This window comes from Caloenas nicobarica, chromosome 24 (genome assembly GCF_036013445.1).
Source record: "Caloenas nicobarica isolate bCalNic1 chromosome 24, bCalNic1.hap1, whole genome shotgun sequence".
Lineage (NCBI taxonomy): Eukaryota > Metazoa > Chordata > Aves > Columbiformes > Columbidae > Caloenas > Caloenas nicobarica.
The window spans coordinates 4322458-4339708 of NC_088268.1; the positions used below are offsets into that span (position 1 = coordinate 4322458).

A 17251-nucleotide genomic window follows, 5' to 3' on the forward strand; every position below is an offset into this window, starting at 1 on the left:
GAACCTCTTCACCAAATCACATTCCCTCTACTTTGCAAAAATAGCAATTTTGAGAAAGTGATCAGTGTTGCTCTCTGCTCTTATCTCCCCTCCTTTTAAACTGGGAACAGCTGTGTGCGCACGCTAGGACCTGCCTTTCCAGCACATAAACATTCTTGTCTTTCCATCTGTTGGCACATTTAGCGAATATGTGGCAAGGTTTGTGAGGATTAAAAAAAAAAAAAAATTAATGATAGGATATAAAAGCAACACAGCTAAGAATTGCATCCTAGGCAGACATTCAACAGTCATTTCAGTACCAGCTGCACATCAGTTCTTGTTATTGTTGGTTCTTCCGACAAGGAAGTTTAAAGCAAAAATAGAAAATTTTGTGTTTCAATTAAAGAAATTCAAAGGTTTCATGCCTATGATCTTCAACAGGAGAAAAAAAACATACAAATCGTGATTTCAAGAGGGCATATGAAATGACCTGCGGGGTGGCCAAAGTTTTGATAAGCAAGAGATGAGGACCAAAAATACGCATATGAAGGAGACAAGAAGCACATTTTCACTGATGAAAGCAGAGGTAGAAAGGAAGAATTATCAGAAGGGGCAAACACTTAAAGATTTAAAAGGTAAATTCAGAATAATAACCCGACTTTCCTCATTTGTCCATAGAAGCATTTGTGGAATTGTGGTCATCTACTGGTCATCTACGCACCCTCAGAGAAGTTTCAGATAAAGGAAATTCCCTTTGCTCACCATTCCTTACATTTCCATTAGGGAAAAGCTGACCCTGCAATAAACTTGGCTGATTGTAGTGGGAGATACAAGGCCTACACAGAATGATAAAAGCCCTTTATTTCTTGAGTAAATACTTTGCCATACTAAAGGCTTTTCCAAGCATTGAAGTACATGTTATCACCTTAATGGAGTCCCAACAAAATCAAACACATGCAGCCACTGAGGTGAAAGAAAGATGTGAAGTCAAAAGAAAATCAAAACCTTTCTGGAAACACAGAGTACAGATTCAGGTTTGCAGCAGGAGACAAATCAGAATATACTGGTGTTTGTTCTCCTTTAAGATGCTTGCATTTCTGTTCAGTGAAGAAAAGCACATGGACTTATGTTTTTTATGCTCTAACTACGGAATTTAATATTTAACAATCAAATAACTGTTCTTCTGTAGCTTTCTATCTGCAGGCAGACTGTAACTTTCTGATACTATTATTTCCCCTATTGACAGGACTTGGAACGGTTACCTGCTGGGCAGGTTTTTCCTACCCGGAGCTGAACAGGACATTCTGATCTACAGCAGGAATGACCAGTGTGTCTCGGCAGGCAGAGGTGTCCTCCGTACGTCCTGGGAAAGGCTGTACAGGTTTACTGTGAATGCAGAAAGAACTCAGCTGGGATGCCCCTGGACCGCAGCATCACAGCCAGGTCACGTACGGAACATACGTTGTCTATATCAAGTGATAGATTCTGTACCTGAGTCACCGCAGAATTCCTCTTTCTGATACAACCTCCTAATTAGACCCAGAGCAATGGGGCTGTTGATACAGGTGCCTTGGCCGCCTTCCAGCTGGTGTATTTGTTCTTTCACTCTCCCTGCATTTGCCCTCAAGTTTGACATTCCTCTTTTCACAAAGAGCTAATGTGTGGTCTGAAATACCTGGCGCATTTTTATGGGTATAAAAAGACCAGACAGGCCCTCACACAGAGCACGCATTTCCTTTGGCTTATCTTTAATTCTTCACTTTGGTATTAAATGGATTTCACATTCAAACATCACGGCGTGCACCTTGTGCTCCAAAAGTTCTGTTTAGGGGAACCACTTGCAGGTGGCAGAACTTCTGCCCAGGTCTGGTTGCTCCTTGCAAGCTGCAAATGCTTTTCTTTCTTTGAAACAGTTCTCCTGGGGAGTCCCAGAGGTTTGCAGGGAGCAACGGGTGGCAAGAGAAAGAGGGTGGAAGAAAAGATGTGCACATCCACTCCTTTGGTAGGGATGCTCATGGAGGAGCTTGCAGTAACAAAAGCAACATTGCTTTGGAAAACGCATCTTGGATAACAGAGGACTTAAACATTTTAGGAAGAAGATTTTCACAAATCTCAAAGACCAGACGACTGCGTGATTGTGTTTCTTATGTTTACTTCCCTCTTTTAGAAGCAATGAAAGGGCTAACCATATAATTAGACATTTGTTTCTGTTGTTGCTCGCTCCCCAGGTATGCAGGGAAGTTTAATGCTCCAGTACAATTACAGTCCCTGAGAAGGATTCTTGTTTCTTTAGAAAACCAGACAAGGTATGCTCTCTGCCAGACTCTCTCTTCTACTGCCAGCCCAAAAGGAACCGAGAGCAAAGAAAGAAACAGTGAAAATGATACTGCTGGAAGAAGAATTTTTCTCAAGGGAAATCAGGAAAACAGAGGGGTGGGAACTTGTTTTGTCAAGGTCCACACATATTGTTCACCATCTGGGCTCCTTTTGAGCTCTGTTATCAGTCTACCAATTACTTAGTCAGTATTAAACTCTTTCCCGAGATTACATGAGAAGCCGTGGCCGCAGCGCTGGTTGCAGTGGGGCTGTGTGCTCCCAGCGCTTTAGTTTCCAGTAGGTAAACTCTAACTAGATTTGTGAACACTCCCCTCAGCGGGGTGACGCCTCTGAATCCCACCTTCTGCTTCAAAAGGCAGCGGTTGGCGGGGGGGGGAATGAGCTCCTGTGGGTGAAGGTATTTGGGAAGGAAACAGCCCACTTGAGAGCGAGTGACCAATAACAGGAATCGCCGTGTCGGCAGGTTTATGGCTGACAAATTCCATGGGTCTCAGATAACACATTCTGGAGACAACTCCCATTGTCAGAGGGATAAAAAAGGTGGGGTGGGGGACGGAGCACACACTCCTGCCTCGGGATCGCCAACGGCGGGCGCTGCAGCTTGGGTCGTGTCCTTGGTGTTCCTGCCATGGCCAGTTACAGCTTCAGGCAAAGCAGCTCCTCTGGGGCAGGGGGGCCTGGGGGCTCCTCGCTCCGTTTTGGGGGGGGTTGCTTTAGGGCTCCGAGCATCCACGGGGGATCTGGTGGCAGGGGTGTGTCAGTGTCTTCTGCCAGATTTGTCTCTTCTGGCCTAGGAGGTGGCCTGGGTGGTGGGTATGGAAGCAGTTTTAGCAGCTTTAGTGGTGGCTTCGGTGCTGGTTTGGGTAGCGGCGATGGGCTCCTCTCGGGAAATGAAAAGGCCACTATGCAAAGCCTGAACGAGCGCCTGGCATCCTACCTGGACAAAGTGCGGGCACTGGAAGAGGCGAACGCTGATCTTGAAATTAAAATCCGAGACTGGTACCAAAAGCAAGGGCCAGGCCCAGCTCGGGACTACAGTCCTTATTACAAGACTATTGAAGACCTTCGAGACAAGGTAGGTGTTAATATTTAATAAAATTATCTTAGATTCGCACTTAAGAAGGAAGCATAAAAACCTAAAGAGAAAAACTTCACTAGGAAAACACCCAGAGGGCATTGCAGTTTATGGAAAGGAGAGGAAGATGAAATGGATATGTAATGATTGGGCGGGGTGGATAAAGTAATTTATCAGTATGGAATTATCTACTTTTTAAAATGTTAGGTAAGAGAATGTACAAAACAGTTAGTCTGAGATGCCCAAGTATTTAATTATCTGATAACATTTGCTTTTAATAATGCATATATATGCACATATATGACCAGTTTATATATATATGACCATATATGTACTGATAAATATAAGGACAGCCAAACAATGACAGCAACCTGCCTAACTCTGTAATCTGTTACCTGCCATATAGCTTGAAATACTTCAGAGGCACATACACATGGCTTTAATGGTAAAAATAAAAACTGGTTAAGTACAATTTTGTAAATGTGAAAATAGCAGCTCAAGATTTCATCACCATACATTTATTTATCTACTACATTTCATTTACTTGATCTTGGTATCAAATTAAGAGTGATGAAACATTTGGCTTCTGGAAGAAGGAAGAGGCAGACATGAAGTAATCAATCCCATCTATAAATGCAGATTTGCCCCAATAGCCCATGGGTACCTGATAACAAATCGCTTTGGGATGATACACACCCCGGAGCACACCGGTAGTAGCTGATTAAACCATGTAAATCAATGAAAGAAAACTTGAGGTTCGGTTTTCACAGTTCAGCTTGGAGTTCACGACCGCTCCCACACATTTACTGTCTCCTCGCTCCAACCCATTCACATTCTCCACTGATTGGAAAAACTGAGCTCCTGTAAAGGCAGAACCAGCAATCAGATTTTCTCCTTTTAGGATTTTTTTCGCTTTCCTGCTGAGAACCAAATAAAATACACTTTTAATTGGTGCAGCTATGGATGAAACAGAATCTTAACTCTTTCATCTTCAGCTCAGGAAAGAAGATAACTTAGTCGTTTCAGCCTCAGCAATGAACTCTCCTTGTTTGTAGATCCTTGATGCCACTATGGACAACTCCAGGATTGTCCTGCAGATTGACAATGCCCGGCTGGCTGCTGACGACTTCAAAACCAAGTGAGTAATTTCTGAAAGGCAAAAGGTCCCTTGAGCAGGCAAAAGTCCTTGTTGAGCCAAAAGCCAGTGGCTATTTAGAAAAGAAAGAAATGCCTATAAAATCACTGTAAGAAAACTAGTTTGAGCCTGTTGTTGCAGTTCGGCCCTTTATGTGTTTGCTAGAGGCACCACCTACACCACAGAAAATTGTGCTGGACTAATTCAGCTGAGCTAAATAGTTTTGTTTTGCTTTTTTAAGGTTTGAAACAGAGCAAGGTCTGCGCATGAGCGTGGAGGCCGATATCAACGGCCTGCGCAGGGTCTTGGACGAGCTCACCCTGGCCAGGACAGACCTGGAGCTGCAGATCGAAAGCTTAAAGGAGGAGCTGGCTTACCTAAAGAAAAACCACGAGGAGGTAAAAAAAAAAAACAAGAAACACATTTGAAAACGACATTTGGAAATATGGAGTCCCTCACAATTGCCCTGGGCTCCCCAACAGCGAAGAAAAGATTTCTGTGCAGGCTGGGGAACTAAAGATACCCCTGCAAGTATTTAAGGGGAGCCAGACAGACCTTGGCCCTTGAAGAAAGAACGGAAGGTTGACAATGTTTTCAGTTTATGATCGTACCCTCTTTTGTGTTCCTCTGCCCTGTCCACACAGGAATTGAGCGCCCTGGGTGGGCAAGTAGCCGGTCAGGTCAATGTTGAACTGGACTCTGCTCCAGGCATCGACCTGACCAAGATCCTGGCTGAGATGAGAGACCAGTATGAACACATGGCTGAGAAGAACAGGAAGGACGCTGAGGCCTGGTTCAACAACAAGGTAGAAAAAACTCCATGCTGTACAGATACTAACCAAAAAAATATCCATGAGAGAAACAAAATAATTATTAAAACACTCAGAAAACATCTGCGAAAGCCTTATGGCCTCTACCTAGAGGCTCCATATTTCTCATGTAGTGTTTCCCTGTTTCAGACCGAAGAGCTGAGCCGCGAAGTAGCTGTCAACACCGAACAACTCCAGAGCAGCAAGTCCGAAGTCGCCGACCTGAGACGCACCCTCCAAGGGCTGGAGATAGAACTTCAGTCCCAGCTCAGCACGGTAACGATGAAATTCATGCTGCGCCAACCCCACCCAGTGCTGAAATGGGCCCATATTCCCCTCGGCCCCGCAGCTGGCGGCGACGTTTTTGTGGTTTCCCCCTTGTGCTTTCAGAGAGCGGCACTGGAAGGCACACTGGCCGACACCGAAGGGCGTTACGGGGCGCAGCTGACGCAGGTCCAGGGCCTCATCAGCAACGTGGAGGCGCAGCTGGCCGAGCTCCGGGCTGACATGGAGCGCCAGAACAGCGAGTACAAGATCCTCATGGACATCAAGACTCGGCTGGAGCAAGAGATCTCTACTTATCGACAGCTCCTGGAGGGGCAGGAGTCCCAGTAAGTAAATCTGCTCGCTGCAGAAAACCTTTTTGCTCAGCCTCATGAAGTCTGACCACAGCACCATGGTAAACACAACTTTGAATACTCCTGGAGATCTAAAATTAATTTTTCTGGGCCACGGTGAAGCTAGAAATGTAACTATTCCCCTTTGCATTAAGTACATCGCAAAGTTTCTGAACAAAAAGGCAAACTGACAAGCTGCACAAAAGATTAAATGCAACTAACAGATGAAGTGATAACTAATCATTAGCTGCTCGACATTCAAGACATTAGTGCAGTTAGTGATGTTTTACCGAATGTAAGAATTAACGCCAAATTCCCATAAACCTTCTGTTACCAGTTAAACAGCTCTTGCCTCATAGGAATCAGTGTAGACAAAAATATTCCGAAGAGAAGTGAAGCAGACAAGCTGTTTTCAGGCAGCCGTTCCGTGACCTGGTCGCTGGGAGCACAGCAACCTGGCATTTCACACACAACCTCAAGGAGGGAAATATCTTGTAGCCTAGAACAAAAAAGTGAGGTTGGAGTTGAAAGGTTTCGATTTCCTCTATTCTTTCTTTTCCGTAATTGTCTTTTCCCACTGCAGTTGTTTCAAAATATATTCCCCACAACAATTCCTCCTCCTGAGCTGAGAGGGAGAGCAAGGACACGACCATCTCTTCTATACTACATACAAAAGAGAATTTGCTTTCATACATGCTCATGTCATGCAGCATTTGTTGTGTTACCTCTCTTTTCAACCGTTATCTCTTTGTTCTACAGGTTGTTTGGCTCCCTTTCTGGAACTGCCGGTAAGAATTCTTTGTCTTTCAGGAAACCTTTAGGAGTCAAAGAAGTTTTATTTTCGAAAAAGAAATACACATACTCTATGGTAGTTGTGTCCTTTCTAGAGACTGGGCTGCTGCACCAATTTGTGTCACAGAAAAAAATCTAATCAGTAACAAATGACGACTCTGACAAGAATTTCACAAAGTTCAGTCATTACACAATGCTATAGACATCAGAAGAAAATCTCAGACTATGCTACAGGAAAGGCAAAGGAAAGCACAAAATGCTTAATCATTTCCCCAGATGAAAAGGATACAAGAAATTTAAGCTTGGCCAGCTCAGGGGAATTGCATGAACCTGCAAGTAAAACTTGCCTTGAGCTTTTAAAGGTCAGCTGTATTGTAAAAGAGATGTATGATTCAAATCAGGACTATGAAGAAAAAACCTTCTGAGAGAGGGGAATGAGATGAGACATAAACTAAGCTCAGTGCCCGTTGCGGAGTGGTCTCGTGTGTTACACTTCAGTCATTGCTGTTCTTTCTCTCCATATTGTTGTAGACAAAAGAGAGAACCTGGCAGATGGAAAATAGTACTGAACGTCCTCCGAATGTCATCTCCAAAAGGAGAGAAAGCAAACAACACACAGGAATTGAAATGGAATCACTGACAACTGGTGGAAATGACTATGTTAAAGCACGGAAAATTGTTGGCCACACAAATTTTAGGTAGATTCATTCACGTAGTGGTGTTTAGTTTGCTAATTGGGTTAGCTTTTCAATTATTCCTAGCTCTCTCATGTACTGAATTGCTGTATCTACTCTAATAAAGATGATCTTCTTGCATTCTTTTGTGTTGTTGTGAAACTGTTCCTGAAGTTCAGGTTTAATCAGGCAGGAAATAGTGAGCCAGCCGCCCCGACACATTAATGCTCCAGTGGCTGAGGGTGGGTGACTTGAGCTCCAGCTCCCATTTCTACCAGCTCCTTGTGCTGGCACGAGCTCTGAGTATGGAAACGACAACAACCTCAGCCCCTTGGAGCAGGGAGTACAAGAGTGACCTACGTTTCTAACAACGCTGTGCGCTCTGAAGACCAGTAACATGGAGAAGTGATTCTGTAAGAAGCAAAGGATTGGAGACATTTTATTAGGGTAAAATATATAGTTGCTAAAATTATTTGAAGAAAACTGCTACGGAAATAGGAGAGAGAAACAGTCGTGAGATTTCTTCACTCGCTTTCCTAGTTCATATAGAGGCAACAAACCTTTAGCATAAATTTTCGCCACCTTTGTTCTTACACCATTGAAAGGATGTTATCCTAGCTGAAATTCTAAATGTCATCACTTTTAGCTGGGGCCCCAGAAATCAGAAATTTCATTTCCAACCGTCCCTCTGCAAGCTTCCAGCCAAGGAAACTCTTCAGGGTTTGTGCTAAAAGGCTGTAGCCTAACGATGACATTCCCACCTCCCGCTGCTACAACAGGCACGGGGCTGCTCAGCTGAGCGCAAAATCACAGCGAGTGTGCCCAGAATAAAGGTACCCAACCCTGCACCCCCAGAGCAGATCACCTCGCAGCCTGTTTCAGGGGGACACTGTCAATTCCTTCAACATTTCTCTCCTTGGACTTGGGAGGGAATAATTATTTCACCTTTGTTCATAACCAGATGTCCATAACAGATTAATGAAGTGTTTGCACAGCAAGGAGCGTCCCCAAGCTGTGGGCCTGCTCTGCCAAGGTTGGGCAATTCAATTCACTTCAATCCGATTCAATTCAATTCAATTCAAGGGGCACTGGTGCCCGGGTTTGCTCAGCAGTGACTCAGGTGAGCCGTCAGCATCACTTGTCAAGCACTGACAGACAACCCCAGTTTACCCTCTGGAAACCTCGCATGGGAGCATTAGGCAGTGGCTTCGCTATGACAGGGAAAAACTGTGACAGGAAAGAAAACCAGCCACGAAAAGTGAGAATCAGCAAAGAGACAGAGAGAAGAGGACAAGATAAATAAGTAGCGTGAGTGAATTCTGAATACGCAGCAGTCTGCTCTCAGCGCAGAGGTACAGACACGTTTACCATTTCCCTCTCACCAGAAGAGCTGATGTTCGTAAGCTGGGTCTCCAAAGTGAAGGTTTTTCCTCTTTAGGACAATACCTGTGAAGCACAGCGACTGAAGCAAGCTGCAAGAAATAATCCATAACCAACCCCCTCCAAACTTCACAATAAATAATCCATAACCAACCACCTCCAAACTTCACAGTGCCCCATTGAGGCACCTTTCCTTGGATTCTCTTTTGGTTTGAAAATACTACTGATGATTTCTAGTTAAATGTTAGGAACTATTTAGAAGTAGTTGTTTAATATGAAAGAACGAATAGTGAGGATGACGAAGGCAGGATCAGCCTCAGGTCTGCAAGTGCTGCCCTCTGCATTTACAGGCTTTTGATCATGGGGGACACACCCTGAAGAATAGAGTTTGATGGTTTACAGAAAATGGAAAAAGCCACAGAATCCCCACTGCTATGGTTTCCTGAATTATATTGTAGGACATAATCTGTATTGGCTGCTTGATTTATTTTTATTTTTCGCAAAGGTAAATATTCTACAGGAAAGAAGCGGCTTGATATCTGCTATCTGATTTTTACAAGTGTTCACCCGATAACAATCTAGAATAACACACAGGGCACTTTAAGAAGCAGCAACGTGTATTTCACCACCGAGCTTCCAAAGAAGTTATAAAGACTGAGTGAAAGATGGCTCAATGAGAAAATCCCCAAAGTTTCCTGTTAAAGTTTCTGCTGTTTTCTAGAAGCAGTTTTGCAATTTTTTTAAATTGAATTTGATCTCGCTTCTTGTGGGATCACTCAGAGTTGAACAGCATGCACACCTCAGGATATTTCCATTACTGGGGTCTCAAAGAAACTTTTTTATCTTTAGGAGAGTTTGTCTGAACGTGTCTCTGGAGATACCAACTCTTGGAGATACACAGATCTGGCAAGCGAAGCAGAACCATTAATCTGCCCCACAGCAAAACTAAACTGCCGTGGCAAAGCTCCAGATTCGGTTTGAAACATGTTTCCACAGCTGTGAAACACCCTGTGTCTTCTGATCAGCTGAAGAACCGGTGGACATTCTCAGAACCAGGCTGTTCAGCTGCCTATCACAGCCAGATTTCTGCTGTTTCTTCCCTCCCAAGCACACATCTCCTCCTGGTAAAAGGGCTGCGTGTTTCCCTGACGCTGCATTAAAGTCTCACCTGTAAATCTGAGAAAACCCCTCAGTTTATTCCAACAACTCGTATGAGCCTCAGTTTATCTGAAATCATCCCTCCTGAATTTTAAGCTCATTTTCTGTTGATGTGTGCCGTCAAAAACTGTGCTAAAACCAAAGCTCTCCTTACTATGTTGTTAGCAAACGTGATTTTTCTTCGTTATTTTGAGGTTTGATTTTAAACTAATTTTGGTGCTTCCGAACTAGACCAGAGAAAGTTCCTCCTGCCTTCACTTCGTCCCTGCTTTTCCCCCTCCTCTCAGCCCCCCGTTTCGCTAAACCATTCTGTGCCTCACCATCGATTTATTCTCTTACCACACCCCGACTTCTTCAAGTGCTCCCTGTGGCTTCCATGGGAACAATGGAACAAAGACAAGGGGGCTTTGCTTCCAGCCCCACGCTATTGCCACACACCAGCCCCGCTGACACACCCAGCAGGGTAAACAACCACTTAATACCCCTTAAAAATCTCCCAAATATGTTTTCGCGTCATTATGCAGCATTGAACTGAGCTGTGTTTATTACAGCCTTTTGAATTTCACTAGGAAACCATGAGATTTGAAATATACTGGTGTTTCAGACTCCCACTTTAAATGACGGATTAAGACAACTCTTCTAAGTGCTTCTCCAATCTTCTTTTCAAAAATTACTTCATTTCATAGTGCATACCGGCATTAAACGCATTTATTGCTGTCTGAACAGTTTCGTCTGAAACCAAATTTGTTTACTTTTTCCAAAAGTAACAAGAACTTAGTCATCTCACATTTCTTCTTTTAACTCAATTATTTCAATCTTGTATGACCCTTCTGGACTGTTTCACAAACATTAGGAAATCAACTGTGCCCACTCCCCCTTGTACATTGAAGGATGCTAATTGTTCCTCAGGCAATGCTATGATTATATGCTTTTTGTACTAAAAATTCAGACTCTAAAATCTAAATATTAGTTCCAAGCAAAGAGCAGGAATAAGAACATACCGAATCCAATTCCAATTTATTAAGGGGAAAAAATATGGATAGAAAAGAAGAAATAGTGGTGAGACGAACTGATGATTATACATTTTACAATGAAAGGAGAATTTTACTTAAACTTCATTTTTAGAAAAGGTTGATTTTCTTAAAATAGTCATGGCGATTGCTGTAAATGGGTATATGGGTGTGGTTGAACTCACTTTGTTTTTCCATTCTTAAATGTCAGAGAAGTAAATTCCAAGTTTCAGAAGTATAGCCTGGAGAAAAAAACACTCATCTGAATCACCCCTTTTGTTTAATTAAAAAAAGAAAGCCCAAGCCCCTGAGATGTGCAGCCAGCTCCATTTATGAGGCATGTCATCATAATTGGCCTCACCTCTAGGGAGGAGAAATTTTGGAGGGAGGGCTGCAGGTTGGGTTTTTCTCCGAACACCCTCTTTTGTGGCTATAAAAGCAGCGCAAGGGCAGCGAACACACATCCTTCCCTCTTCCACATCAAGCTGAATAACTGAGCTCAGCGCCTTCCTGTGCCGCAGCTATGGCCACCTCCATCGTGCACAGCTCTTCCTCCACCTACGGCGGTGGCTTTGGGGCTGGTGGCAGCGCTCGCCTGTCCTCGGTGCGAGCAGGAGGAACCTGCCGAGCTCCGAGCATCCACGGAGGATCTGGTGGCAGGGGCATCTCCATCTCCTCAGCTAGGTGTATCAGCTCTGGAGGAGGTGGATATGGGTTTGGTTGTAGCTATGGAGGAGGCTATGGTGGCTTTGGTGGAGGGTCTGGCTTTGGTGGAGGGTCTGGCTTTTGTGGAGCCTTTGATATTGGTGCTACCTGTGGTGGTGGCGATGGCCTTATCTCTGGAAATGAAAAGATAACCATGCAGAATCTGAACGACCGTCTGGCTTCGTACCTGGCCAAGGTACGAGCGCTGGAAGAGGCCAACTCAGATTTAGAAGTCAAAATCCGAGAGTGGTATCAGAAGCAAGCTCCCACCAGCCCAGCTCGGGACTACAGTAATTACTACAAGATGATCGAAGATCTCCGAGACAAGGTATGACGTTCATATGTAGAGGAGTTATAAGAATGTATTAGAATTGTGGAACTGCATATTCCACGTCTTTAAAATAAGCTAAAGTAATTACAAAATAAATATTGGATTCCTCAACCTCAAATACGTTGTGGTCATGAGCATTCTAGCAGAAAAGAGTAGATTTTTCTCAGTTGAAAAACCCAATATGTTAACCTGAAAATGTGATGTTTGTTGAAATTAAAATGATTGCACTAAAAGTTAGCAAAACATGGCTAAATGTGTTTAGAATTATCAATACATTTATTCAGTCAAGTAATAAAGAATGTGACGGGTAGGCCTCAAAGGCTGGAAAAATAATCCTCCTAGCTACAGATAAGATCAGGTGTTGTACAAATCTATTTTCTAATTGTGTTTCTAATTTGTGTTACACAAAGGTATCTCAGCTCTCTGATTTGCATATGGAATGTGAAAGAGTGTAGCATTTTTGGTTTTTTCTCTATAGAAGTGGTAAGAATTACAGTGTGACCAAAGAGCAACATAACAGATGGAAATGGCTATTGCTTTCCAAAAATCAGGTTTAACCAGTGACACCACAAGGGTCCATTTCTTTGTACCTTCTTTGGCAGTTTACAGCCTCAATAACTACTTACTGTGTACTCAGGACCATGATACTTCACCAATATTCACAGGATCTTTTTTCTGTGTTTCTTAATGGCCAGATCCTTGCAGCTACTGTGGACAATTCCAAAGTGGTTCTGGAGATGGACAACGCCAGGCTGGCTGCAGACGACTTCAGAATGAAGTAAGTTTACCTGGAGCACATTTGTCTGCTCCCTCTCTCAAAAAAGTTTTTTGAAGTTTAGTATTACTTTTTATCTAGAAAATAAAGTTCTCCGGTCACTGAAGGACACATTTTGAAATTATGGATAGGTATTTTTCCTTTATAACTTCTGATGACAAAACCCCTGGCAAACACATTCAATGTGATGAAGGATCAGCTGGGAATATAAAGCTGAGAGAACACAGTATCCAAATCACTGAGCTGTTCACACAACCAAGTACAGCTCATGTCTTAGTTTTTCAGTGATGCTCTTAACTGTTTTTACCAGCCTGAATCACAGGGGGAAAGACGACAAGAACAGGTTGGGCTTTTCACTTAAAATGAACAGAGTGGTGTGAAGAGGTCACTGTTTGGTTCCAGTAGGGAGTAATTTGGGGCTTACCCAGGTGATGGACTCAGCGGCACATTAGACACCACTGAAAAGACGATAAAGGAATTGTGCAACTGATTAATCTTGCAGTGAAGTACCTGCAGGATTACATTTTCTCCTCTAGAGTCCTAGAACCTGTGCTTTCCTTCACACCAAATGTGAGAGGACACTGCAAACCGACTGTCCTGTGTGACAGCTTTTCTGTTGGCGCTGATAATCATTCTTAGATTCTGCAAAGTGAAATGCCATGTATTCCTTAAGAATAAAATCAGATGGCAATGCATGTATTTCATACGTCATAGCTGGATGTTGGAAAAAAACCATCTTTGCTCCCTTTACACTTGTTTTCAACATATATGTCTTCATTTATAGCCCACAGTTCCTCCTACATTCAATATAAAATTTCATAGGTTTGTGGCTCTACTGAACACAAACTTGCACATATTCCAGCGCTTGTTTCTTTCTCAAACTGCAGGTACGAGAATGAGTTGTTCTTGCGCCAGAATGTGGAGGCCGACATCAACGGGCTGCGCAGGGTCCTGGACGAGCTGACCCTGTCCAGAACCGACCTGGAGATGCAGATCGAGAACCTGAAGGAGGAGCTGGCCTACCTCAAGAAGAACCACGAGGAGGTGAGGGAACAGGGCACAGAGGAAATCACATCCCTTTGGAATTTATAAGCACATGGCAGGTTCCCAAGATAGCTATGTTGAGTAAAAGAAACAACATATGAGTGTCAAGGATGTTTTTCCATAAGTTACATGTAAATATCTCTGTGTGCGTGTGAGTATACAGAGAGTAGTGTTTCACCTATGATACTCGATAATTAAAGTACCGCATCCCACTGCATGGATTGCTGATGGCGGGAAGTACCTGAGAAGAGAGAGTCTAATCTTGTTGTGTCCTCTGCCTTCTGCCCATGCAGGAAATGAAAGAGTATTCCAACCAGCTAACTGGAACGGTCACCGTGGACCTTGACGCTGCTCCTGGCGTCGACCTGACCCGAATTCTCGCGGAGATGAGGGCACAGTATGAAGCTCTGGCTGAGAAGAACCGTAGAGATGTTGAGGCCTGGTTCGTAACTCAGGTATAGTCCCACAAAAAACAGCAAACTGATGCATCACCTCATTGCTACTGCCCCAGCAGATGGGATGGGCCCTCCCTTTCTCAAAACAATTTTTTTTTTTTTTTATACTATATATGTGATTTTACAGTTGTTTTTTTCTGTTTCAGACTGAGCAGCTGAACCACGAAGTAGCCAGCCACACAACCGAGATAGAGACCGGCAAATCGGAGATCATCGAACTGAGACGCTCGGTCCAGGGTCTGGAGATTGAGCTCCAGTCGCAGCTCAGCATGGTACAGAGCATCCCAAGCACATCACAAGTCACCGCTAATACACTCTCCCCTTCCTCCCTTTCTGTCTTGCCTCTCTTTTGACTCTTCTTTTCTGGGACAAATCTATGTGCTAACCTATTCTGGTGATATTCTTCTTCAGAAAGCCGGACTGGAAGCCAGTCTGCGCGACACAGAAGCGCGATACTGCGCACAGCTGGCGCAGATTCAAGCCCTCATCACCGGCCTTGAGGAGCAGCTGAGCGAACTCCGAAGCGACATGGAGAATCAGAACCACGAGTACAGGATGCTCATGGACATCAAGAGTCGCCTGGAGCAGGAAATCGCCACCTACCGCAAGCTGCTGGAGGGCCAGGACTCTCTGTACGTTACTATATACAAATCCCGTGATGATTAGATAAGATTAATAACATGACACATTGTAAAGCGGTAATTTGTGGTTGTCAAGCTGACTCCAGATTACTTAATTACATTCACTGCACACGCAGGCTTTGGAGTGCTGGCAAAACAGATGCCCAGCAAAGTCCCGGGCATTGCTGTAACTCGAGCTGAATCTCCAGATCAATTGTGCTGATGATTTGAAAATATAAATGCAACCATTTTGACTACATTGAATTACAGAAGGCACCAGGCTCCATGTCTGTCTTACACAGCCCCCAGGCTGCCTTCAGCCTGGGATAACCTATAAAAATGTGTTCTCAGTATTTCTTTAGCTCTTGGTTTTTTTACACTTGTGCTCAGAAGTGAAAATTTTTGCCATACAGCAGTACTCTCAGCTAGAAAAGAACTTGGTACAGACCACAGCTTACCTGAGTAAAATCTGCCTTTTAGTGCCCATTTCTCACCTCTCATCTACATATGGAATTACTTTTGGTTTCTGAGGAGGAATCAGCTCCTTATATTGTTTCTATATCATGACATTTTGAGGAGTATATAGAGACATACCAGGACCAGGAACTGGTCTGACTGCTGTTCGTATTTCCTAGTGAGTACGTAGGAGTGGCCTTGAAAGCCAAAAGCACCTTCACAATATTACGAGTACTAGCACAGCTGAGAACCAACTGAAAGCAGCCGTGTGAAATCAGGGCTGCTCGCACGCTGTGGTTCCTGTGGATCAGTGGTTTCAGTAGCAGGGTCAGTGATGGTCACTAACCAAACATTTCTTCTTTTCTACAGGATGTCAGCAGTGAACCCTAAGAACGGTAAGAAAAACTTTGATTTTTTTTACAAAATAGGATTTACTTAGGATTTCTTCCTGCTAGCACAGATCCTGCAGTGACCACATTCTTTATCATCTAGAGACAAAGTTAACAATACTTTATCTTATTTTATGTGCACTTTTGGAACCAGTAGCTTGCCAAAACGATTGCATGAACTCCTCATGGGATTCTAAAGTACAGAAATCTCCCAAAGATTCCTAAGTTACTCTGCTGATTCACACGACATACAAGATAAATACAAATCTGATATGCAATGTGCACTCTTAAATATGATATCTTAAGATACCTGAGGGCAGTTCCCCCTTTGATATATGAAAAAGATCTTGTGAGGAAACAAATAAAAAAACCCCATCACACAGCTCTTCAGTGTGTTACCAGTGTATTTTATTTTCCTTAGTTGATTTTCTTTTTTTTTTTCCCTCCTACAGCAGCACCTGTGAGCACTGGAAGACATTGAAGGAGCATGGAAGGTGATGGAAGAACTACTGTTTGTGATAGGAGAGTCTAATAAAAAAATACTGAATCCCCTCTTGCATCTGACACCATATAGAACCATAACAGCCTACACATGGGCTAATGCTAAGAGAAAAACCCTTTTACTTTTACCAAATCACAAGAATGTAATCCAAGAGCGTGCAAAAGCTTGATGTCTTTCCTCAAATCTGCTCTCCCTGTCCAGATGATCATTTGGCTCTGTGGGTCAGATGACGAGCTTGTTTTCTGTCAGCTATAGAGTTTCCTTAAGAAAGAACCTACACAATAAAGTTTCTGTTCTGCTTGTGCAAATATATCCAGTCTAATGTTGTTTTTTTGAAGTCAGTATGGTATTGCCACACACGCACATACACCCTCCCCAACACAGTGCTTCCCCTAACCCAAACCAAGAGATGCTCAGTGGATAACAACAACAATAACTTTAATAATAATAATAAAGATTATGATAAATGGACAGGTATAAAGGGCCATTAGATTCTCCCAGGCATCTAAGGCTAATATTGGTAAAAAATTGCTAACATAACCTGTTTGGAAAATTCGTCGTTAGCCTCATCGCCGGGTATTTCAATTCACGTAACATTATCTACAAAAATGATATCATTTCTAGAATTAAGTATTTTATTTTCCTTCCAACCTCCTTAGAGTCACTGTTTTTCTCTCTTCTATTTTCTGTCATTTAAAAAAATAAATCCCTACACTACAGCCACGAGTGAGGCCGCAGGTCCTGGGTACAGCCCAGCTCAGGAACGCGCTGCTCATGTTCTCACTGGCAACAACTGAGAACAGGTTCTTGCAAACTTCAGCAAAGCAACACCACGATCTATCAGAAAAGAAAAACCAAACAGTACAAGTTACATTTTTTCCTGATCCGGAAATCAAGTGACTATTAAATGTGTGATGCAGAGAGAGAGAGAAATTCTACAGCCAAAGGCAGATATCTGTTCGCATTTCAGATGGAGGAGCTGAATCAACAAGTGATGGTCACAGGATA

At 43.3% G+C, this 17251-nt stretch overlaps 2 protein-coding genes across 2 annotated transcripts; both read left to right on the top strand.

The window, feature by feature from the left end:
* The first annotated feature begins 2944 nt into the window (after positions 1 to 2944).
* LOC135998252 (keratin, type I cytoskeletal 19) lies at positions 2945 to 7357 on the top strand. The gene is made up of 8 exons (XM_065651415.1): positions 2945 to 3391; positions 4447 to 4529; positions 4768 to 4924; positions 5171 to 5332; positions 5486 to 5611; positions 5726 to 5946; positions 6712 to 6740; positions 7276 to 7357. Exons 1-8 carry the CDS (start codon positions 2945 to 2947, stop codon positions 7305 to 7307), a joined length of 1257 nt encoding a protein of 418 aa, XP_065507487.1. The 3' UTR covers positions 7308 to 7357.
* A 4064-nt stretch (positions 7358 to 11421) lies between these two features.
* Positions 11422 to 16553, top strand: LOC135998243 (keratin, type I cytoskeletal 19-like). Its single transcript, XM_065651403.1, has 8 exons — positions 11422 to 11999; positions 12698 to 12780; positions 13665 to 13821; positions 14115 to 14276; positions 14423 to 14548; positions 14688 to 14908; positions 15722 to 15747; positions 16194 to 16553. The coding sequence occupies exons 1-8, from the start codon at positions 11490 to 11492 to the stop codon at positions 16220 to 16222; spliced, it is 1314 nt and encodes a 437-aa protein (XP_065507475.1). The 5' UTR covers positions 11422 to 11489; the 3' UTR covers positions 16223 to 16553.
* Positions 16554 to 17251: the final 698 nt, after the last annotated feature.

Coding starts and splice junctions, on each gene's coding strand:
- LOC135998252 (XM_065651415.1), top strand. CDS start 2,945: ATGGCCAGTTACAGCTTCAGGCAAAGCAGCTCCTCTGGGGCAGGGGGG. Junction 4,530..4,767: donor GCTGACGACTTCAAAACCAA/GTGAGTAATTTC, acceptor TGCTTTTTTAAG/GTTTGAAACAGAGCAAGGTC. Junction 4,925..5,170: donor TAAAGAAAAACCACGAGGAG/GTAAAAAAAAAA, acceptor CTGTCCACACAG/GAATTGAGCGCCCTGGGTGG.
- LOC135998243 (XM_065651403.1), top strand. CDS start 11,490: ATGGCCACCTCCATCGTGCACAGCTCTTCCTCCACCTACGGCGGTGGC. Junction 13,822..14,114: donor TCAAGAAGAACCACGAGGAG/GTGAGGGAACAG, acceptor CTGCCCATGCAG/GAAATGAAAGAGTATTCCAA. Junction 14,909..15,721: donor CTGGAGGGCCAGGACTCTCT/GTACGTTACTAT, acceptor TCTTTTCTACAG/GATGTCAGCAGTGAACCCTA.